Source organism: Lathamus discolor, chromosome 21 (genome assembly GCF_037157495.1).
Source record: "Lathamus discolor isolate bLatDis1 chromosome 21, bLatDis1.hap1, whole genome shotgun sequence".
Taxonomy (NCBI): Eukaryota; Metazoa; Chordata; class Aves; order Psittaciformes; family Psittacidae; genus Lathamus; species Lathamus discolor.
Window position 1 is genome coordinate 1,853,453 of NC_088904.1, and position 24,341 is coordinate 1,877,793.

At 50.3% G+C, this 24,341-nt stretch overlaps 1 protein-coding gene across 4 annotated transcripts in view; it reads left to right on the plus strand.

The window, feature by feature from the left end:
• The first annotated feature begins 12,226 nt into the window (after nt 1-12,226).
• The window catches only part of LOC136024432 (fibrillin-2-like), a 98,555-nt gene continuing 86,440 nt past the window's right edge, over nt 12,227-24,341 (plus strand). For 2 of the 4 annotated variants that reach the window (XM_065699753.1, XM_065699757.1), the window contains exons 1-2: nt 12,227-12,390; nt 17,551-17,853. In XM_065699753.1, coding sequence (XP_065555825.1) covers nt 17,684-17,853 — 170 coding nt within the window. In that variant the 5' untranslated portion in view covers nt 12,227-12,390; nt 17,551-17,683. Of the gene's footprint in view, nt 12,391-13,836; nt 13,857-14,929; nt 15,017-17,550; nt 17,854-24,341 lie in introns of those variants that run through there. The other 2 variants (XM_065699755.1, XM_065699754.1) reach the window with 2 other exon arrangements.

Sequence of the window (24,341 nt, forward strand, 5' to 3'; positions counted from 1 at the left end):
TCAGACAGTCCTGATGCAATGGGATTAGATCTAGTTAGCTTGAATTAGGTTAGTTAGCTTGAATTTTACTCCTTCCTTCCTGCTGAATGCCCATGCTCATTCACTTCACCAAGCAGCTGGAATCCCAAGCAGCCTCCAAGTAGGGGGTTAAAGCAGCAATGGCAAGGAGGGACATGGAGGAATCTGTAATCAGGCTTATGTGAGGCTCTCTGCGCCCTGCATGTGCCCTCTTCTATCTGATTGCTTTTCTGAAAGCTGCTGTTCCTCTGCCCCATGGCCCCACTACGTATAACCATGTTCTCCTTTCAGTCTTTATCTGCAAACCCTCATCTCAACGCAAAAAGACAGTATTTCATGCCCCAGTGTTAAAAGCAACAAGAATTAACAAAGCATTTCAGAGAACGTGACTTTTCCGGGGTTCCACCCCTCCAAGCCAGGGTTGCTTTAGCCCTTGGGCAGGATTCCTGGGATGTCTTCCCAAACTGGCCTCCTGGCCCTGCCTGGAAGGAGGTCTGCCTGTTTACACTCTGCTGTAGAGCAGGGCCCATGCAGGCTGGATTGTATTTGGTGGCGCTTTTGAAGTGGAAACAATGCTGCTGTGATGAGAAGGTTGGCAAACAGACTGGTCAGAGGCATGGGAGGAGGAGGAACAGGCCAGTCCCGGGGCTCTGTACCCAAACAGCCATCCTGGACTGCAGTGTGCTGAGCTCCGTCCCCCCACCGAGAAACAGCCCATGCATTTATGTCCTCTGGAGTTCACATCCTGGCGGAGAAAATGAGCTGAAGATGGAGCGCCCGGGCTCTCTGACAGAGGCAGCGATGCGCTGTGTCATCTCCCTGCAGAAGAGGCTGACCCCCATGAACCCTGTGATCAGGTTTTACTGGGACAGGCCAAGCAGGGCTGGGTCTCGCTGCCTTGCTGGGGGCTCAGTCCTCACCCAAGCTCACTGAACCGGCCTCTGTTCATCTTCCCTTTCCAGCACTGCCTCCAGGTATCCAGGAGTCAACTCAGAGGAGCCTCATCCTAGCCCATGCCTGCAACGGGAGGAGGAAGGTGTTGGGTGATGTGTTGGACAAGAGAGCAGAGCCACTCTCACACCTGGAGACACCACGTCCCCTGTGCTGAAGCTTGGGCAGGTTGCATCCATCCTACGCATCTGGCCCTGCCTAGTGTCAGTTTGCCCTTCCGAACTTCATCCCTGTAGCTACAGAGGGTGTTAATGAAGCTACAGGGATGTGTGTAAGGAGAAAAGCTTCTCTTCTCCCCATTACTTTCACCCATCCACACTCACATTTGATCAAATGCCAGCTCATTGAAGGAGGCGGGCTTGATGGTTCAAGTTCATTGGACTTGGTGAGCTGAGAGGGCTTTTCCAACCTAGTTGATTCTATGATTCTAGGTGCTCACAGAGGTTTAGGAGCTGCGCTGGCTGTTACGCTACACACATCCACTGCCTTTTGTCTCCGCCAGGCAGAGAAGCCTCTTCCCTGCACACCAAAGGCTGTCAGGAAATTGCTTGTGAGCACAAAGACGGACTTTGAAGAATCCAACTGTAGGGGCTGAAATGGTCTAAGAAGGAAGATTAGATAAAATATTTCGGAGCATATGGGGCTTCTTGACCACTCCATTGTTGGGCAGCCCCGGCTGTCAGACCCGGAGCAATCCCAGAAGGAGTTAATGGAGAGCTGGGCAGGAGCCAAAGAGCTCTCGCAGGAAGCTTATCTTCCCCACTGACATATCTGATGTCTGCAGCTATGGCCATGGTATTGTCCTCATAAAACACAACAATAACAACAAAACAAGCCCTGCTATTCACAGCCCAGAAACCAGCCAGAAAAAAAAAAAAAAGGTCAAAAAAAAGGAAAAAAAAAAAAAAAGGAAAAAAAAAAAAAGGAAAAAAAAAAAAAAGGCTCTGGAAATGTAAGAGTATTTTTTAAAATGGAACCATGTGTTTCACATAGTCCTGTCTTCATAAGCTTGTGCACATCACATTGATGTTTATGTTCTCCTCTGGTGTGTGAGGGGTTTTTTCCATGCCTGTTAGTGATTAGCTGGAGGGAGCCTGAATGAACTCATGTCTCCAGCGAGTGGGACCAGGAAACCCTGCACACACTGGGTGATATGCAGCTGCAGGAAAGACACAAACTTCCTGCAGGATGGCCTTGCTTGTGTCCCTGCAGAAAGAGCCAAGCAAACAGGAGAGATGGGGCTGAAAGGAAACGGGGAAAGACGAGATTCCAGGGCGATAAAAGAGGAGGAAATTGTCCTCTGACTCATTGCAGAGAGTGTGAATTCAGGCTCTGCATTGAGAATCTTCCCTGGAGATGTCTCCTAAGGCTCATGTGAATCTGGAGCAAACCTGTCCAGGGAGGCAGGGAGATGGCTTGGGCCACGTTTATGGTTCAAACACATCACCCTCCCCTTCTGCTGGAGCCGCTGGGAAGTCAGCAGGTCTCGGCGGTCTCCACCACCCATTAGCTGTCCAGAGGAGGGCAACGCAACCGGTGGCAGGGCTGGAGGGGATGTCCTCTGAGCAGGAGAATTCTGGAGTTGTATTCTGCGGAGGAAAGAGCGCTGAGACCTTGCTGATCCTGAGGGGCAGACGTGAAATGCTGAGCTCTTCTCCCTGGGATCCGGGGACGGGATGGCTGGGAATGGCTCGAAGCTGCAGCAGGGAGGTTCAGACTTCAGCCTTTTGTTGAGGTCAAGCGTGATGGATCACGTAGGTGGCAGCTTTGGAAACACCCCCGAGCTCTGTGCTGCACTGCGCACACACGGGTATTGTTTCTGAAACGAGGAGGCTGACCCTTGGGAAGACAGTGGTGCTCCCTGCGAACTCGTCAGCGGAGCAAGCAAAGAAGAGCAGCCAGTTCTGGCCTTTAACAGAGACCTTCAATCTGTCTGAAGCTACTGGGGCATCAGCACAAGATGCGGCCGCCAGCGTTTGTGGGTAACTTGCTGGTAATCTGCCCTTAGCTTCCTGCTCCCAAGCGCTGATGGGCTCCACTGCACACTGCAGGACACTTACTGCACCGAGCTGGGGTGTTGTAGATACAAAAGAAGCTTTGGTGACTCTGGTCTTGGTCTTACATTAAAAATACAGACATACCGAGAAAGTCTGGAGCACGGATTTGGACAGGAGCTCCCAGAGAAACAGGTTCATTGGAGGAAACCCTGGGAAAAAGGGGTTTCAGATCTTTTTAGTTGAAACTGTTAATACCGCAGTTGTCATTTTTATAGGGATGAACAGCCTGGGGAAGGACCAGGAATTCATCACACACTGAGTGAGCTGGTGTAATGACATCCGCACGGTGATACAGCTTCACAGAGCCAGAGGCCAGAAGGGACGTTAGACCATCCCGAGTGACCTCATACATATCAGAGATTACTGAATTTCCCCCATTTATCCTGGTACTGAGCTAGCTCGCTCAGTTTGACCAGCGCATTTCCTCCTGCAAGGCATCCAGACTTGATCAGAGGCACTGGGGACAGGGGAGCCCATCATTCCCTGGCAGGCTGTGGCACTGGCAAATCCCTGGTGTTAGAAATGCTTTCCTTCGTTCTAATTTTCATCCTCTGGCTTTGGCATCCAGCTGATTATGTGTTTTCCCCAATGGGAAAGAGCTCTTTTCTATCCCACATTCCCCCTTCCCCCAGTGATATCCGTGCCTGGCAATCAGTGCATCCCTCAGACTTCCTCCTGGTTGATAAACCAGGATCAGCCGCGCCAGCCCTGCGGCCAGGGACCTTCTCCAGGCCTTTGATCAGCTTTGGAGCTGTGTTTTACAGCTGCTGTGGTTCAGCTCGCTCCCTTTGATGGCCCTGTCCTTATCCTTGTTGAAAACTTGTCCAGTTTGGGGCCTGCAGAGGTCCCTGCCACTACTTCCACATTTTCTCCCTGCCTCTGATGGAAGCCTGAGAGATCACAGAGCCAGAAATGTTACTGCACACTCATGGTCCCTATCGATAACAGCTCTTAACCTGTTGCACACACACCCGACCGATGCCATTCATGTGGCGCCTGCCCTGTTGGTGTTTCCCCTGGTACAACCACACCATCCTTGGACCAGACTCTGAATAAAGCCTTCCTAGTCCAGCAAGCTTCAGTTGTATTGACTGATAGGAGCTGACCCACCACCCTTTAAAGGGTCATGCAGTTTCTCTCCTAGCTTTTTATTGCAGACAGCATAGGGAGCATCACAGGCCGTACAGACGTGTTATTCAGGAAGTCAAGTCTGATTGTCAGTCTGTTCCTTCAGGCTTTCCATTCCCCAGCTCAGCGAAAGCCTTGACCACGCACCAAACAGAAAGACCCATGGAAGTGGCGTCAGCCCACACCGGCACCTTTCCTGGCAGAGCTCCTGGTGCCTCCATCTCAGCCCTCTGGGGCCGGCGGCCACCGCCTGCACCGTGTCAGACGTCAGCCGTGAGCTGCCTTTTCAAGTGACTGAGTCATGGAGGTGTTGGCACTGAGGAAGATTTGCTTCTGCTCTCAGTTCGCAGCTGGAACCATGCAGAGAGAGCTGAGAAGAAAGAGGGCGTTTTGCACCTCCCAGGGAAGGCAAAGAAGTAAGAGCTAAACTATTAGCTCGAATCTATATACGTTAAAAGGAAACAGATTTGCTGCTGGCTCTTGGTTTATTCTCTCATTACACTGAACTGGAAAAGAGACCCTGCAGGCGATGGACTCAAGACATTCAGGTTACTATGGCCAAACAATGACATCAGCTGATAGACTAACTCATACCAGAGGGTGCTGGTGACTCGCACACGACCCTGACAAGCAGAGTCTGTTCATGAGCCAAAAGAATAAAAGGGAAAATCTATTTCCCCAGACCTTGAAATATTAATAATGCTTGCAAGACGACAGAGTAATGATGCAACTCCCAAGACACACAGAAAGGTCTTCTGCCAGACAGCCCAAGACACAAAGACGTCTGCTGTGCGCGTTTCTTGTGAGGATGCTGAAGGCTGCGCATGATTGAAGACAGGGATCTTGCTTCCTGGTGCTCTCAGCTGTTGTACATGGCCGCTGTAACTGAGTGCTTGGTGGACACAGGTTTCTTCTCATCACTTTTGGCCTTTCGGTGGTTTTCAGTAATGAATGTCAAACCTATTTTGCATTGTTAGACAACAGGGTCGGAGCAGTAACCAAACAGACCCTTGCATGGGGCTGGCGTTGCTCTGGGATAATCCAAGCTGATGAAGTGCTGGTACCCAGGTTTGGAGCAAGGCAATGAAGAGTGTTCCAGCCAGTTACCATGCACTGTTCAGGGGATGAGTGAGGTCGAGATCCCATTTAGATGTCACTGCCTTGTCCTGGAGCAGGAAGAGACTTTAAGGATCTGGACATGGCCCATGATGTGATGCTTGTTTTCGGGGCAGGAGAACTGTCCTCGTTATACTAATTTGAGTGGAGCTTCTTTCCGCTGCTTTTGGTATAACCTGACTTCATGGTGGCAGAACTGGGCTTTCCTCAAGCATTCCAAGTATTGCAGGTTCCTGCAGGGACACGGGGCTCAGTTTGCTGCTTGGGCTGGTTTGTTGTCCGTGGCACTGGGCTGCAGTTGTGGGACGGTTAGGCTGTTCCAGCACACGCTGTACTGTTCCAGCTCCAGAGTTGCCTGTGTGGTCTGGCAATGTTCACAATACAGATGCAGTTCTGCGCAGCACCTTCTGTGGAGGCCAATCCTAGGACAAGAAGAATGCCTGGGCAGAATGAAACCTGAGGGAAGTTCGCATTTACCAACTGGTTCTGCACAGGCAAATCGAAATCTGTGGGCCTGCTTTGAACAGCACAAACCAAGGGCCATATTACAGATGCCGTGTCACTGGAGAAGAGTTAAAGAGGTTCCATCCAGGGCAATGCAGCCACGTGAAGCACTGCGTGCTGCCTCAGTCGAGCTGCCTGGTGTATCATAGAATCCCAGCCTGGTTTGGGTTGGAAAAGACCTTAAATCTCATCCAGTTCCAACCCCCTGCCATGGGCAGGGACACCTTCCACTAGAGCAGCTTGCTCCAAGCCCCATCCAACCTGGCCTTGGTAGTTGTAGAGAGCGAGAAGGTCCCCCTGAGCCTTCTCTTCATCGTCCACATCACACAGCTCATGCTCTGCTCCTGTGTTTGAGAGTCCTGAGGAACCACCCAGTCATTTGAACAGGGCAGTGCCAAGCGCAGGCATGTTCTGAAGAACTCAACCGAAGCTCAATGCTCCCAACTAACCTGAGTTGTTTTGTCTGCTGAGAAAGGAAAACAAAATGTAATATAACATCATGCATTGGCAGAGAACACGAGAGATGACCTCACAGGTCTTTTCCCTATGTAAAAAAGGGAAAATCACACACGGGATAGCTTTTATTCTCCAAAGAAATAGGTAACTACCCCAGCTGCTTTCACCTTTAGGGAATGGGATGCTTTTCTTCGCTTCTCTGTGATCCATAAGGAGGTAAGTTCAGTCAACCTGAAATCTGCCCTTTGACCTAAAATGAAATCATGCATTTGGCCTCACATTATATTTTATCAACCCTAAACAAGGCAAAATTTGAGATGGAGCTGTCATTTTAATCTTAAGACCATGGGCTTGTGCAGGTTGGAAGGGACCTCCAGAGATGTCCACCTGCCCAAAGCAAGTCCGGTTTGAGCACGTCTCCAGTCCATGTCGAATGGGAACTACCACAGGAATGGAGATTCCAGCATCCCTTTGTGCCTCTTCACAGGGCTTGACCAGTCCTTGTACGAGAAAGGTTTTAAATCTGAGTGGAATTTCCCTCGCTCCAGATGGTGTCCATTGCATCTTGGCCTTTCATCGCACACCTCTAAGCAAACCTGTGTCCGTCTTCTCTGTACCCTCCTGTTAGGTAGGTGCAGACAGTAACAAGATCCTCCTCCCTTTGCCTTCTCACTAAACAAACTCATTTTCCACAGCCTCTCTTCACACATCACGTACTCCAGCCCCTGTCCATCTCAGTGGTGCCTGCTGGACATCCTCCAGTTCATCAGTGTCTTCCTCGTACTGCGGAGCCAGAAACTGGAGACAGTGTCCAGATGTGGTCTCACAAGTGCTGAACAGTGAGGAATAATCACTGCCCGTGACCTGCTGGCTGCACTCTGGCTGATACAGCCCAGGATGTGGTTGGTCTTTCGAAGATGATGGAGAGCAGCCTCACAATGACTTTGGCCAGCGCCATCAGCACCTTCCGATGCATCCCATCTGGTCCCCTGCAAATTTTTGGTGTGAAAGTAAAAAGAAGACTAAGAAATACCAAATCTTGAACTTCTCACTTGCCACTTATTATACGTGCTGCTTTGTTTTGACTGGAAGAATCTGGAGATGATTCCAGAACTTCAAACAATATTTCTGTTAGAAAATCTGCTTTCCACAGGAGACTTCTGCCCATCGCCATTCCAGAGCTCTTTGTAAACCTTACGAAGTTGTGCTTATTGTAATTCTAACCAGCCTGTCCTTTACTGCACGTTGTAAAGAGACCCGTAACCACCTCACAATGGCAAAGAGGGAGCTTTTGCCCTATGCTCCCCTCCTGAACCTCTCCAGTCCCTGTGGGTTCATTCCTTTGCTCTGTCTCCTTGTGTCAACTGACTGCTCTGGGCTTGGATTGTGCACGACCTGCATGAGCACGAGCGTGTTCTTCACTCATCTCTTTGCACTGAGAGGAAAAAGAGGGATGTTCTCTCCCCCGAGGAATGCCCCAACCTGTGCTCTGCTCGCAGCTGGGCTCGGGAGCGTGTGGATGTGCTCTTAAGGCTCTGCCTGATCTTTGTCTTCGAGATAGGCTGGCTCTGGGTTTAACCACACTGATACTTGTACCAAGTGACTTGTAGGAAGGGATATTATATCATAGCAGTCTTCCCGTACCTAAAGGGGCCAATAAGAAACCTGGAGAGAGGCTTTGGACAAGGGCCTGCAGGGACAGGCCAAGGGGAATGGCTTGAACCTGCCCGAGGGGAGACTGAGCTGAGCTCTTAGGCAGAAGCTCTTCCCTGTGAGGGTGCTGAGGCGCTGGCACAGGGTGCCCAGAGAAGCTGTGGCTGCCCCATCCCTGGCAGTGCTCAAGGCCAGGTTGGACACAGGGGCTTGGAGCAAGCTGCTCCAGTGGAAGGGGTTGGGACTGGATGAGCTTTAAGGTCCCTTCAACCCAAACCAGGATGGATTCTATGGTTCTGTGATTAACCCTAAAGTTATCCTCTTGTTTTCACTTAGAAATTAGATCCCATGGAATTTGAGGACTTGGGAGCTTCCAATGGGGAATTAATACACTCCCGTGGTGACTTGTGCATTTCTGATGTCCTACAGAAAATTCCAGCTTCTCTATCTGACAACTGTTTGTAGGCTTTGCCTTGGCAGATCCAAGCAGTAAGTGGCTGGAAATCCTGCATACAGCATTGAGCAGAAGTTCCTGGGATCTGGGGAGTTGGTCCAGTGCTCTCCATCTGTTCCAGCGCCGTTGCCAAGTTCAACTTCTGTGCTGCAGATTGCACAAAGGGGAGAAAAGAGCTACAGAGGAAAAAGCAGGTTTGAAAATGGGGGACTTTGCCTTCAGCCAAGGGAAAAGAGGGTACCGGGGGCCTCTTTGGGGCTGTGGAGGGGAGACTGCACATCTGCCTGGAGATGCGCACTCCGTGGCTGTGAGACTCCCAGCACCTCCAGCAAGGGCTGGATGCAGACTCCATCCAGCCCACCTGAGGGCAACAAGAAAGGTGTTTGTATCCCCGGTTGGAATTTCACGGGAAATGGAGGGATCGCCTTACTGCTGGCGGGAGAAAGAGGCAATTTTCATCCTAGGGAAGGCAGCTCCCCTGTCAGAAGTTCCACAGCGCGGTCCCACTGCACTCACCGCGCGCCTTTTTATGAATCAAAGCTTAATAAATGTCCAGGGCTTGAGTTTTTGCAGCAGACTGGCCTGGCTTTGATCTGCACTTGCCTGGGCTCAGCCCGCCCGCCGCTGCCTGCCAAGCTAAAGAGAAGGGAAAAAGTTCCTTTCCTTAGGTTGAAATAAACCTGTGTTTTTTTAACCATCTTGGCTGTGGAGCTGGGGGTTATACATCATGCCTCGGCCCCATCCCTGCGCTCCCCATCCAGAGCGCACACTGAAACAATTTCCCTGTGGTTTCCCTCCTTGGTGGAGTCGAATTCCTAGAAAACAAAAGGAATGTTGCAACTGTGGTCACAGGCTCTGAGGCTGCAAAGCTCACACACAGGCGGGAGCCTTGGCCCGAGCGGGATACTGATAGCAGCTTATCAGGAGTGGGTACCTCGGGTTCCATCCTTGCTGCTGGCTCTGGCGAAGTGGATGGGTCTGTCCGGGTCCGTACGCATCCCGGTTTACACAGGAACATAACGCCTCACACGTGTGTGCGAAGCGAGGGAATGTTTCTGGGAATGGCAGGAGGCAGTGAGGATCTGATCGTCTCCATTGGCTCCTTGCCCTCCACCCTGAGGTCAACTCAGATCTTCCAGAGGCAAAGCCATCGGGATCTGGATCTGAGCCGGTCCTGTCTAAACGGCCCTGCCTGAAGCCGGAGGTCTCAGGGTGGGTAACCTGGGGCTCTCATCCAGGTTAACCCACACGGAATTGGGGTGAAGCTGTGGCTGCCCCATCCCTGGCAGTGCTCAAGGCCAGGTTGGACACAGGGGCTTGGAGCAAGCTGCTCCGGTGGAAGGGGTCCCTGCCCATGGCAGGGGCTGGAGCTGGAGGAGCTTTAAGGTCCCTTCATCCCAAGCCGTGCTGTGACTCTGTGATTCTATGAAACAAATGTGATCGGACTCGCAAAAGGTGAGGCAGGAAAACTGATCTGGGGTGCGTTATTTAGGATGTCAGGTAAGATGCTAAACCAGTCTGGTTTGATGTTAAAAACCCGTTGATCATGCTAGGCTGTGTGCGAAACTGGAAAGCAAATGAAACACTTGATGTGGGACCATCTCCCTGAGGAAACCTTTGTCTGAGTTTGTTCGTGACTGCCTTTAAATGCTTCCTGTGGCGCTGACAGGTTCCACTTCTGATCTCAGACGTGTTATGAAATCTGATGAGAAGTTTCTGGAAACTCCCTGCGTCTGTTTTTGACTCCTATTCAGTGCAGAAGCATTTCAAAGGAAGAGGGCATCAGGCCTCCGCTGTAGGGAGGCAGAAGCTGAAGTACAGAGGGATGAGGTGCTCGTCCCTGAAGGAAGATGGGGCTTGTCTCTTGGGCTCTGTTTTCATTGCACAAAGATGCTGTAGAACACCCGGGAACATCATGGAAAGCACCCTGGGGACAGGACTCTGGCCACACGCTGGAGTGGCTGCAGGAGGAGGGGATGATGCTGGGGGATGATCCTGGTTGTGCTGGGCCTACAGGAGCAATCCAGGGGTCACAGCTCCTACCAAGGAGGAGCCCATACCCACAGCTCTCTGGCTTCCTAGGGTCCTTCCCCATCACCGTCATCCATGTAGCTGGTCCCAGTGATCACATCTGTGCCCTTTGGCAGCAGCCCTCGCCCCAGCACCATAAGGCTCTCAGATCAGCCACGCTGTGCATCCTCCTCAGACCGTTCACACCATTCCCTTTAAATCAGATCTCTTAATTTCTCTGTTTCAAAGCTAGAACGAGCAGCCGTGGGCTTGCCAGGACACAGCCTTGCAGGGAGCTTGGAGCAGCAGCAAAATCCCACATTCCCTGACCTCAGTTCTCAGCACAAGAGCCTGATCTTGATTCCTTTTCTTTAGATGACATCACGATTAAGAGCTGTTGCTGTCCTGAGCCCAACTGTGTCATCTCGCAAGAAGCAACATGGGCTAATTTTAGCAAGTGCATTTTTTACATTGCGCTCAATGGAGTCAGACATGGAAAAGTTGAAGCTACTTTCACTCAGCTTTGCTCTAGGGTTTTGACAGTCACTGATAGGACTGAAGACATCGTCTGCTGCTCTTTAGTACAGAAACACAGGAGAGAGGTGTAATAACGTGTAACAGAACTGACGCGCCGGATTCCCATCTCGGTGTATTCATAAGGTCCTGATACCGTGCACAGCCCAGAAGAGCCAAGCATTAAGAAGCAAATGTTGAAGTTAGCTTCCTAAGCAGCTTCCAACATTCTCCCTGTGCATTTGCATGATTAGAATGATGTTAATTAATGAGGATCGCAGACTGTTTTCCTATAGGATTGCCACACGCGAGCGCATCAAAGTGAAGAGATGGCATCTTTTTCTCTACCTAGTCGGATGATCAGACCCATTATTTATTCCCACTGTTCCGTCCAGGCACGCAGGCGACATGGCAGGAATTCCTGGCCTCATCCTGTGAAAAACTTGTAAATCTCTACCCAGTCTGTCAAATGCTTTTGACAGAAAATCAGTGACGGGCGAATCTTTCCTTTCACTAAAGGTAAAATGATGTGCTCGCCTTTTTCCGCTCAAAACAACATTTCAGGAGCTTGGACAAAGATCAGCATTTAAGATGAATTAAAGCCCCCTCCACACCCAAAAGCTCATTGTTTAAAGTCAAATTATATGTTCATGTCATGCTAAAATGCTCATCAAATCACCCCAGAACGACTCTTCCTTGCTCTTCATTTCCCAGCGTGTCCAGCGCAGCAAAAAGACCGGTTCCTTGTACAGCTCTGTTCTAAGCACATCATTAATAACAATAATTAACTACGAGCGTTTCCCCCGCTGTGCTTCGCGTATTAAAACCGACCCACTTCGCCAGCAGTTTATCTTCATGGCAGCCCTGTGACCCAAGGCAAGGCGCTCTCCTGCTTTACAGGCGGGGATGTCAAACGCTGCCGTTGGCATGAAAACGCATGCGCTCATTTGCAGAGGCTGGCAAGCGGGGTTTTTCAGTGTGTGATAGTCATTGTACAGCACCTCACGTGCGTTCCAAATGGTTTGGGCTCTTGGAGTTTTCTTTGGGTACGGTTTGGAAGCTGCGGGGGCCAAAGTAAGAGAATTTCTCTAAGTTGCATTTATCAGTGAGGCAGCCGTAGCTAAAAGAGCGGTTGGTGTTCCTCTCCTGGAGCAATTGTTGCTACGGATAGATCTGTTGTGTGATTGAGAGGGAGCTGGAAGGAAATGCTTCTTTCTTGCAGGGAATGCTAAGACAGGGATTCTCCCTTTGACTCCTAAAGCCTGCAGGAGGACAGCTGCTTTTTATTGAGGGTAATTGCATGTAGGCTGGCTGGGATGGTATTTAACCACCCTATTGCTCCTTATGCTTCAGGGCTCTTACCTTGGGGATTTTGTGGAGCTGAGAAGCAGCAACTGCCCCAGTGCTTCTTGTTTCTGAAGGGGCTGATGTGGACCCCACTGCTCCCTGAAAGAAAGAAGAATTTCCTTCCAACTTCCTCTTCCATCCCTAGCTTGAGTTAAGGAATTCTATTGGATGCACATAGCAGAGGTAGGTAAGATGCTTCAGGTATTCACTTTGCCTTCTCCATGCTGCTTGGGACCAGCTAGATGCAGGAATGATGGGGATGAATGTTATCACGCACAAAAGCAATGCCAAACCACCCAGGGGGAAAAGAGATGGGGAGCTAGACAAACACATACAAGTGTTTGTAACTCCCTGTGGCCGGCAACAAGCATTCGATGGCAGGGAAATAAAGAACCGGTTGGAGGCTTGAATGAGACTTTGAATGAGATCTTGCTGGGCTGCCTGGATCCTGGGGCTTGCTATGCCCTAATCACATGCAGCTGCGCTGCAAAGCCCTGCTCTAGAAAATCAGGGAGGGAGCGAGCAGCATCGTGTTCACAGAGGTTTAAACCCCTTCTTAACCCTCTGTAGTGGAAGGCACGGCAAGGAGGGGGGTATATTTCACTTATGTGCCAGTCACTTGTAGGGCTGTGCCCCACTGCAGCCCTCAGAGAAAGAGGAGAGTAAATGTACCCAGGAAACGTTCCTTAAATGTGTTCTGAGATCCCTTACATGTGAATTAACAGAGGAAGTGGGCTGAGCAGGATCATGCCAGAGGTGAGACATGGGATAGCATCTATTCTAAGCACAAAGAACAGTTTTTCACTAGCCTGGATGCCCTAGACCCAAATGAAATCTAACTGGCATTGCAAATGCTCTCCAAAAGTGAAGCTCTGTGATTGATTTAGTACCTGCAGAAGAAGCAATGCAACTTGTCCCTTTGTGTAGCATCCCTTTGTGTAATATCACCTGCTTTGGACTGGGTTTTACAGTCTTTGGTGGCCAAAAGTCACAGATTTCTGGGAGCTTCTGCAAATCCAAGAGACCCTGTGTGCGTTTTTAGGGGTCCAAATGCTTTTACCTATGCGGTGCCCACATAAACGTGACGATCACAGTGTAGGTGTCAGCAAGGACTAAACTAGACTGGACTGCAGTGCCAACTGTTTGGCCCAGCAGTTGTCACCAACTTGCTGTGCCCTTGAGAGCGAGGAAAAGGTCGTTTGTGGTTGTGCTCTCGTTGCTCTTCTGCTCCCAGTTCTGCCATTCTCAACCAGGTAAAGTCCACACTTACTTGAACTGAAACGGGTATTGCAGGATCGGGCCAGGGGACTGGGTTTTGTATCTTGGGGAGCTCTGCAGATGTGTTGACAGAGCTGCATTCCTTGCAATGCTCCATTATTGGCTGCCTGTGCAAATGAGCTCTGCCTTTTCCCTGTCAGTCCCCACAAGTTTGCTGCTAATTAGGCTGAGCATCAGTGCTGACTTCTATAAAGCTTGTAGGGGGTTGATGAGGAAGAGCCCAAAGAACAAAGAAAGGCAGCGAGGACGTTTCAAAGGAGCAGAAGAGATGACAGAATCCCCGTCAGCTTGGGGCTTGCCCTGGAATTTCTGCACCTCTGGGAATTGAGCCGATAGCTGCATTTGAACCCTCATCTGCTGGGTGTAAAGAGGTAACCGAGCTCCAAGCCAGATGGTGGGATAACAAGGAGGCATCCCGGGATCCCCGGCTGGGTTGTGCGCAGCCGTTTGGGTTCCGTTTGGTGCAGAGACCTCTCTGAACCTCTCTGACCTGAAAAGCTGCTCGATTTGGGCTTTTAGGAGCCTTCTGGCATGCGGGGGGACTTCCACCTCCTGGCAAGGCTGTGGGTGTGCAGTGGCCCAGAGCACAGGGCGCCCAGGGAGGAGGAGGAGGCCATGTGCGTTTTATTATATAGTATTTAAAGCAGAGCCATGGGTAACGATTCCGAAAGCAAGAGGCAGAGGGAGGATTTTTTTGCATGGAGAAAAAGAGCGGAATGAGACTCGGAGCTGCCATTCAAAGTTCTTTCTTTATGCCACCAAATACTTATATTTCTATAAAGATACGAAGTTCAGACTTTTTATCACCAAATACTTTTTCCTTTAAATATATTTGTTGTGAGGAAGTGTTTTTAACTGCAGAGATTTTGTCCTTTGGAGCCGAGGTGTCTTTTGAGTGTGAAGGTTTTGAGCGGGGTCACTTATCCTTCAAGTCCATCTTTCCTTCATTGTTTCATTATAGTTGTACTAACTATAGGAAAATAATCGCAAGAAAAGTGTTTTTTTGCTTGAAATCAGGTTTTCCCTACTTTTAACATACCATTAAAAAAAGAAAAAGGAGGGAAAAAAAAAAAAAAAAGAATGTAAGCCCCAAATTGGAAATGAATTATTTTCCCCCAACCCTTTTGATGTGAAGTCACTGTTACTAATGCCCTCCTGCCTCCTGCAGCTCCAGCCTAAATTTGGGACAAGCTGGAACTGCCAGCGCTCCCTAATGAAGCGGCCCAAAGGAGGAATGCTTAGGTGATAATCACGTCTGCATTCAGACGGCTCCTGCTAAACCCAACCTCTCCCCCAGCCCCTCCTTGAAGTGAAAGACTTTTGGCTGAAGAATGCGGTAGGGTTGTCCTCTGCTACTCCCACTCCTCCTGCACCCCTTTCCCCGGCGCAAGGCCCTCCCCCTGTCCAATTTGGATGAGGCTGTACCTTTTCTTCTCTCCTTCAAGAGTGAGGGTTTTAGTCCCTTCTTTTCTGCCCAGATCTCCACTAAACAAAGGAGCTCTGGGCACATCACCAGTTCCAGGACGTAAAGGTATTTAAACAGACTTAAATCCAGAGCTGCATAGCTAAGAGCTGATTTCTTTCTCTTTATCTGCCTGATTGTTTGTCTGCCTAATTGCGTGTTAGCTGTGATTTGCACATTGTTATTTTAATGGATTGGTTGCATTTGCACACTCAAAAGCATGGGTTGGAAACTTCTCTCCTGGTTCCCTCCAAACTCAGTTTCAACTCTGATGCAGGGATCGATTCTCTTTGCTGTTTCTTACAAGGGGTCTTTGAGGGTATTTCTCAGAGCTGAAAATCATTTTCGAGCCTTTTTAAGCTGTCTTTTGATGGTTGTAAATGGCTTTTCCATACTCTCTCAGTAAGCCTTGTGCGAGCGCTCTCGGGGTACGCGCCTGTGTATCGATCATTTGTCATGCTGCTCGTCGCTGCGGGAGGAAATGGATGCGCCTGGACTCTCTGCAGTTTAAATTCAGCACAAAGGCTGCGAATGTCCCGAAGCGCACAACTTCGTGCTGCTTTCTATGAGCTCCTTTCTCCATCTGTTCCCTAGCTCGGGAGCAGAGGGAAGCTCTCCCTTTTGTCTCGCTGCGGGCGCTCCTCTCCCAGCCTTCCGCAGACAGGCGCGTGTAGCGAAGCGGCGGAGCTCTCGGGGCTGCAGGCAGGGCAGTTTCTTTGTCTCTGCCTTTGCTCCCGGCCCTGCCTTTTCCCTTCCCACTCTTTCTCATTGAAACATTAGACCTTGAAAACCGCCTGCCCTCGAGAGCAGCGCGATTCCCCCCGGCGGCTCTGGGAGCAATGAGGGTTTCGTTCGAAAATCTTGAATGTTCTGACCATGGTTTTATTTGTTTCGTTTGTTTCAGGCGCATTTTCTGCCTTTTCTGGGCTGGTTTTTCCCCCTGTTGCCTGCTGTGGGGCCGGGCTGGAACGGGAAAGCGCTGCAGTGGGAAAGCAAGGGGGACAGTTAGGGGAGGCTCGGGGGCCCTGTCCCTCCCCGCCGGAGCGGGCTCGGAGCCTCCATAGGAGCACCAGATGCTTTTCCACTCTGGGGTGGACCGGGGGGACCCGTGAGGATTCCTCCGTGAAGGAGCAAACTTTTGGGGGTCTTGAGGTGAGCGATGCTGCCTGCTGCTGAGGAGGAAGGATGGAAGGGAGGGCTCCGCAGCCCCGTTTGCGCAGGCAGAGCTGGGAGGTTTGGGGAAGAAGGGGACCGGTTTGTGGGGTGCATTCCTCTCTAATCCGTTTTACAGAGCCTTTTTGACCAGGTTTCTTACAGCCTCTCCGGGCTCCCACCCTGAGCCTGGCCATACGGCCCCGCAGCACGAAGCTGTTGCCTTGTCACAAGGAGTGTGACAACTTTCGGGGGGGTGTCTGCCTTGTGCCAGGGTCTGTGCCCCTTCCCAGGGCTGTTTCCCTTTGCCCCTCAGAGCCTCTCATGGCTGCTGTATGCACTGAACTAAAGGGACCACTGTGGGCTCCTTGTCCCCAAGGACCACCCCCCCCCCCAGCCCCAGCCGTGCCATTGCCCTCGGGGCAGCGGGGCTTAAGCCTTTCCCCCCAGGAAAGGGCCTTGTTCTGCTCAGGGCAGAGTGGCTCTGGGGGCTCAGGACCGGCCTTGGAGTGATTCAGGGCCAGGCTCTGGGTCTGGCCCCTGCCCAGCTGTGGCCATCCCGACCATGCTGTGCTTGCCCCAAGGTGTGTGCACAGCCAGAGGTGTGGGGAGTCTCCTTCCTGCCCCTATTGCTCTACTCCATCCCCTCCACGGAGGCTCTGAAGCCTGCATCATCCTCCTCCTCATGGCCTCTTGTGCCTGTTCCAGCTCAGCAGTTCTGCATCCCTCCAGCATGCCCAACGCTCCTCTGTCCCTTCATCCTCCATGGAAACCAAGCTTAGCTCAATGCACTGTGTCTTCATGCGCTAGCCCCAGCTCATGCTCTTCCATCCCGCTGCAGCCCATGATGATCCTTTCCCCTCCCTGGTGTACATGTCCCTCTCATGGGCTTGCAAGCAGATCCCTCCCCTCAGCCAGCCACAGTTACCAGGTATTCCAGCACCTGATCTCCATGCCATGGCCTATCTGGAGCACAATGCAGTAGAAGAGAGCTCAGGGACCAGGGAAGGTGGTCCATAAATAGGATCTGCTCTTTCCCAACGTTCTCTTGCTTCTTCGTAGCATCTCCTGTTGCTCCTCTGAACCAAGGCACTATGCTGAGGTCAGTGCCGTAACCCACCACCGTGGGCCCACAGAGGACGGATGTGCTTTTGTCACTCTTCATTTCTCCATCAGAAAGGCAGGAGAACAGATGCAAGGGCAGAACCATGAGTCGTGGAGATCTCTTGGTTTCCTCTTTGGGAAAGAAAAGATACTGCTGTGATTACTGCTGTGATAGGGAATGCTGTGAATGTGTTGGCTGCAGGTCCAAGGAGCCAGACGTGATGGAGACTGCACGGTCCCACTGTGTTAACTCTGGGGAGCGGCTGCTGGGGGTGATTGATCCTTTTGAGACTATGAAGGCCCTTAAGAGCTCTCATGTCTTTCTCTTTCCTCTGTTCTTCTTCTAGAAAGGGAGCAGCAGGACAGCACCTTGGCACTTGGGGGCTGCTGCCAAAACCCATCCTCTACCAAGGCAGCAGGGACCCTCCAGCTGGAACAAGCATTCGGGGCAGCCGGGGGAATCGAGGAATCTGTGCCATCATGGGGGTATTATGGCTGGCCAGGTTCGTGCTGGGATGTACAGCAGTTATGTATGTGGAACAAGCCCAGGGTCAGTATGAAGGGGACTTGCAGACAGACAGATTTGCAGGCTACGAGGAAAGACAGCCAGCAAACAGAGTGCGAAGAAGAGGCCAAGACACTTTACGAGGGTAAGTTTAATGTTCTTCTCTATTTTACAAAGCGGAATCTGGAGACGTGTACAGAATTGGCTTTCCTTGAGCTCAGGAAGGAGTCTGCTCTGCAGGCCTATGGTAGGAGGAGAGCTCATGCCACAGGGGACAACCAAGCTGACTCCCATATGAGCAGAGCTTGGTGCTGAGCTCTGCTGCTTTGTTTTGGGGCTCACAGCACCTGAGGGCTCGAGTGAGGTTATGGCTATGAAGAGCCATCCACAACCTGCCTGTTTGTGGCAGTGATGGCTGTGGCTGCGCTTTCCACCATTGCTGGGGGGCGGATTCTGCCAACCCAGGTTTTGACCCTGTTGTTGCCTTCAGCTCTCTGCCTCCAGTCGATGCTCCGGGCTGCAGTGAGAGGTTATTACCTCTGATAACTGCTTTCTCGTGGCTGCTGCTGATGGGAAGGTCTCACACTCAGGCCCCTGATGCCCAGCATGGTTGTGGCTTGTGGCCTCACCTGCAGACAACTCGGTGCCAGAGCTGGACCCAGGAGCGTTTTCCACCTGAGGAGGGAGACAGGGCTCACGTCGAGAGGCGCGTGCTGGAGCTGAGCGCTGTGTGCAGGCTCTCAAGATGGTTCCTGGCCCCAGCGCTGATGCTGGGTTATTTTAAGTCTGCCTGGCTGTGGTTCTTGGATAGTGTTCCTGTGTCAGTGGGCAGGATGGGAGCAGAACGTGAGACACGCGCGAAGCCTGGCCCGTGCCAGAGTCCTCCGGCCCTTGCTGGGGAATGCTTCTTGAATGGGCTGGAGCGCTGCGCTTTCAGCCCAGACACTCAAATGTGCCGTGTTTGGGCTGGAGCTGGAACACAGAGTCTGGCCGTTGAGCTGTCGGGGCAGGGCTGGCGGCATCTGCTCTTGCAATCCAAACGTGCGTGTCCATTGCCTCCTGCTGCACTGGATTCGGGAGCCGTGGACGAGGGGTGTCCTGCGGGTTTGCTCCTCTCAAAACTGGCTCCCCAAAGCTCCCTCGCAGGTAGGGACACCCTGTGTGTCCCCCAGTATGACCTGTAAGTGCTTGCGTCGTGCTCTTCTCCTGGAGTCCATCAGATAAAACCTCCCAGACCTTCATGGCTAAGTGGGATGAGGCTATTCCTTGAGAAGGATGGGATGGCAGTGTACCAGATGCAGAGATTCTTGCTCAGCCTGGGCGCCTGGGGCTGTGTGTGATTGATTACTGTGCTCGTAGTGGGCTCAGAAAGCATTGGAAGGAGTTGTGTGCATGGGTAATGCTGTCTCAGACAGCCCTGTGAAAAGAAAAGAAGGGCAGAGCAAGGAAACGACTTCTTCCATTCCCTATGGGACCAGGAAGGAGGTCACTGGTGTCCAATGGTCTTACTGCGCTCGGTGTCTTAGCTGACCAAATCCTGTTCTCAAACACTGATTTACTGCTTAAATCCTTTTGACTCTTGGCGACTCTAAAGGTCCAAATCCCAAGTGCATTTTAAAACTGAAGCCCAGTTTCCCAAGTTAGAAATTACTCCTGAAATCCCTTCTGTACTTGAAAGCCTCAGACATGGAGCGGCACTGAAGTAAAGCAATACCCAGTTCGTGGTTGTGTAAGTTCTTCGTGGCCACACAGTGAGTCCGAGGCAGGACCTGAAGCGTCTGGCTCTCGGTGCCCTGCAGAGAGCTGAGGACCCCACTGCTGCCTCCTTCATGTTCCCTTCTACTTTCCTCATGCCCCCTGAAGCAATTGCTGTAGGAAAAGGAACAAAAGCCCCACTGGGGTAAGCGCAGGCTCTGTTTGAGGAAATCTGTGCAGCTCGAATGTGAGGCAACTGAGGAGCCATTGTTTCTTGGCCCTTAGGAGAGCAGGGATTCAAGGGAGGGAATCACAGTGGAAGCTGGCAGAAGTCAGCGTGGCTGGAGCTGCTGCCCCAGGGGCTTCCCATGCTCTGTGTCAAGCGGCCCTGACAGCCTCCTCGGCTTTGGGTTCCAGTCTCTGCATCAGGAATTCCAGCCCTTCGGCAGTCTCTCTCCAGAATCTCTATTTTACAGGCAGACAACACCACTTGAGATGAGAAATCCATTGAAGAGTGATGGTCTAAGTAATGTTCTGCTCGGTGTAGAAAGCAGCTACAGATGTCACCAGCTACAATGGTGTAGATGGGGCTGGCAGCCAGTGCAACCCATCTCCTGCAGAGCCACAGACCCAGAGTCCCCAAACAGCACCAGTCCCTTGTCCTTATGCTCTGCCTTGAAACAATGCTGGAGTTGCAGCTTTGGATCCGCATCTCCCCTGACCTGGGTTTTGCTGCCTTAAGGCATCAGGATTCTTTGCTGCTGTGGGATTTAACAGAGTTTGATACACTCGGGGGGGGGGGGAAATCAGAGAAGCCAGCATTTAAGGTTTGCTTCATTCACAGACTAGCAGTGAGGCAGCAAAAGAAATGAATGGACAGTGATTTTTTTTCCTTGGGGCAGCTTTGATGTGAAGGAAGGTAGGGTTGCTTATAGAAATCTGGTGTTATTTTACAATGCGGGCACGCAGGTGGATTTGTGGAATCATCTATTCTAACGCCACACCTCTAAACACCCACCTGGACCTCTAAACGTGTTTATCTGTGGTTTTGTTCGAATAGTTTGGCATCATGTCATGTATTTGCTTTGGCATTTGCTCTCAAAGACCTGCAAGTTTCTTTGGTTAGAGAGATTAATCTCAATCCAAAGGTTCATCTGAAATAGCTTCGGTTCTGAGGCTTTTCGTTCTGAGGGTTGCATGGAAGGAATTTAAGTAGAACTGGAATTAAACTACAGCAAAGCTTAGCTGCATCACATGGGCCTTTTTATGTCATAAAGCTTGTAGTGAGAAACTGCTGTTGGTACCTCTGACCCACACAAGGTCTCCTTGCTAATGTCTGGAGGGAACTGGCTGTGCACTAGGAAGCTGTAGATGCCTTACTGGTCAATGAGGCTTCAGCAATGCAGGAGGAAAGATTGTACGGATTTCTGCTGGAACCATTTATTTGGAGCTCTGCTCCCATCCCAGTCCCTTTTCCTAAAGGGAAAAATATGCAATAGATGCAAAATAAACAAGGCTGTTATTCAAACAATGCTTTTACAAATAACAGTACCGTGGAGCAATAAATCACAGCCAAAGCCACGATTTAATCTATCCTTAAACCCATTAAAGTAAAGGCAATTTAAAATGACCGTCTCCTGAAAGGCCCAGCACTGACAAATCCATTTATGAGGCAGGATTTGAATGGGATTATTAGTTTAATGAACTATTGAACAGTTTCCAAGAGCAAGAATGTGTTTAACAAAGGGGAAAGAAAAGATGATTAGTCTGCAGCCAGCTGAGCTGTTTGCTGGCAGAATGATTTCCTGTAAGTTCATGGCTGCCTGTTCTTTCAAGTAAGAAGAAAGGCTCAGCTACAGCCTGACTTTAAACACAACTAATTATGTCAGGCCCATTAATTATGAAATGGCCACTGCAATTGAGAAGATGGATGAAGAGAGGCTGCTGGGGGAGGCGTTGGCTCTGCCTCTTCCGTTGCTCTGACTTGCACAAAAAGACAGAGATGTCTAAATTGAGTGTGGGGAATGGGGGATAAGAGGCGTTTCGAAGCTGCTCTCCTGTGGATTGTTGACACCTCCTTATTTTCCAACTTGACACTGGGGAGCGGAGAGCAGAAGCACGTTGCAACTGCGCAACAGCAAGAGAAGAGGAGTTGCTGGGAGGTAAATGAGCTCTTCATAGAATCATAGAATAGAATCGTTAGGGTTGGAAAGGACCTTAAGGTCATCCAGTTCCAACCCCCCTGCCATGGGCAGGGACAGCTCACACTAAACCATCCCACCCAAGGCTTCATCCAACCTGGCCTTCGTCCACCACCCTAAGCTTGGGAGCGTAGATCAGTGGAGGGGAAGAGCCATAGGCTGTGATTCTGGGCCAAATGGCACCAAGCTAAACTGGAGCTTATGCTGGGATGCTCATAGAATGGTTTGTATTGGAAAGGGCCTTAAAGCTCACCCAGTTCCAGCCTCCTGCCACGGGCAGGGGCACCTTCCACTGGAGCAGCTTGCTCCAGGCCCCTGTGTCCAACCCGGCCTTGAGCACTGCCAGGGATGGCGCATGCTATTCAATGTCAAGGGGAGGCTGGACATAGAGATGGGCTTCATCACTTTAGTAGTTTACTCCGAGATGTGCCCAAGGAGCAGATGACTCCCAGCAGTGTTTTAATCCAACTCCATCCCTGACGTTGCAGTTCCACAGGGACCTCGGTGCAGGAATTACAAACGGGTGTCCAGCAGCAGTTGTAATTTTCTTCACACTTGCTTTAGGTTTATTGGAAACATGTGCCTTAAAAAAGAGCTGATGCCCAAAGCGCAACCAGCAATGTCAGATGTTTCATGATTCAGGCCCTGATTTTGCCTCTGCCAAGTGTAAGAGTAGTGTTTTAGTTGACTTCGTTGAAAGGAAAAAGCCCTAAGAGGGAGTCAGCAAATCTTTCCTGCAGTGTTACATCTCTGCTGCTGCTGCGAATCTAGTGAGAGGTACTGATTTCCTCAACGTCTCAAAGTGAAGTCCTTTAAATATGGAAGTTCAGCTTTCATTCCTTAGAAAAAAGTTGATTTCTTGGCCTCAAACTTGTAGGAAACTTGCTTGAATGTGAAATCCAGTTTAGAGTAAGAACCAAGGTGCTACTAAGAGGCAGTAGAAGCTAAAATGTCCCATTGCTTAACTTAATGCTATGGTTTAGGCGACCAGACACTCTCATACTGACTGTGTGGGTTGTTTGTGAAAAAGAGCCAGTAACTATGGTGATTTAAATGCTTAAAAAAGCAAATCTGTGGGGTACATCACTAACTACAACTGAAACAGCAACCGTGTGTAGCCAAAGAGTAACAACATCCCTCCAGTACTTATGAGAGCGGTCTGAAATGGACCGTGCTGCTTGTGGTTGCCCACATGTCATTGCAGTTGGATTAGGTGATGACTGTAGGGCCCTTCCAACTGAAATAGCCTCTTCTATTTCATTCTAAATACTGGGTTTTCTTACAAGACAGTGAAATGCATGTTCATGCGTGCTCTGAAGACTTCATCTGCAAGGGAAAAGCTTTGGGCATCTCCACTTAGAAGCTATGAGGAAGAGCATGGTTAAGCTAAAGCAGATCCTTCTTGCCTTGTCCCATCACATTCCTGCCCTGGGCAGGATGTGGGCCTATGTGCTCTGAGGCTTGCTAAAACCACGTTTAGAGTGAGTGGACATCATTCCATAAAGGTGCACCTGGAGCTTCCAGCGCTGTGATCCACTTGTCTCTTGAGCATCTCTTGAGTTATCTCTTTGGTTGCTTCCAGGTCCACCCACTCCAGGCTTGTAAACCTTTATTCATGAAGCTAGAGCTGAAATAGAAGCAACAAAATGAAGGCAGCAGATGGAAACTTCCGACTGAAGACTCTTGTCCCTGAGTTTTCCTTGTGAGAGGGTTGATCTTGGACTTCTGGCCTAGGCTGGTTTCTCTTGCTCTTGGCAGGAAACATGAAGGCGGCTTTGGCATGGCAAGGGGTTATCTGGTGGAGAAGTGAATGGGTTTTGTTGGGAGCTCTAAGGATTGTACTTGGAGTTTTGATTGATTTCAGAATTTAAGGGGGAGGGGAAAAGATGGGAGAGCTGGTAATGCCGCTTCCCAAAGGGAAGCGTTAACCAGTTCCTGGAAATCTGCTTTCTGCTCTGGTTTTTGGTAGGAAATTCAACCCTGGCCACAGAGATGGGAGAAGCACCATCAAGCATTAAAAAGACCCAGTTAATGCTGTTTCAATTCAAGGCAATTTAAGATGTATTAGAAGTAGAAATGTAATAACCATCTGGAAAGCATAATTTAATTTCTCCCCTTTTTCTAATAATATAGAAATGAAACCAGTAAGCACCTGAGTGACTTTATTTGAAACTATAATTGCTCAGTTAAAAGGCATATATTTTGGTACCATGCACTGTCCTGGTTAACTAAAGAGAGTGCTGAAGTAGGTGTCTATGGGGTGACTCTCTTTAGCTTCAGATCCTCCATTTTCTGGGATAAAATTACTAAAGCATAAAATGTGAGAATAAAAGAACTGCTTAAATCAAGGCTTCCTTTTCTGTTAAATAGCCAAGAAAAAATAGCCTCTGTTCCCTTAAACCAATCTCTCTTGTCTAGAGCCCCTTCTAGGCTCTGGGAGGAGGAGCAGGCAGTGATGTACTCTTCCACCTCTTCCTAGTTTCCTTAAAGGGAGCCACAGTGGAGGATCAACAGCTGAATTCAGATGCTTGAAGGGCTCAGCTTTCTTTGAGCATCCTATGTCAAGGTCTTCTGAGTCCCAGTTACTTTGTCTAGGGTAAAGCAGAGACCAGGGCAGCAGAGATGAGAAGTGCTCAGTGATGCAACCAGGAGGGAGCTGTGCACCAGTTCCCATCACTTCTATCCCTGGGGATGGAGGTAGGGGTGCTCCAGAGGCCAGGGAATGTAAAGGGTTTCC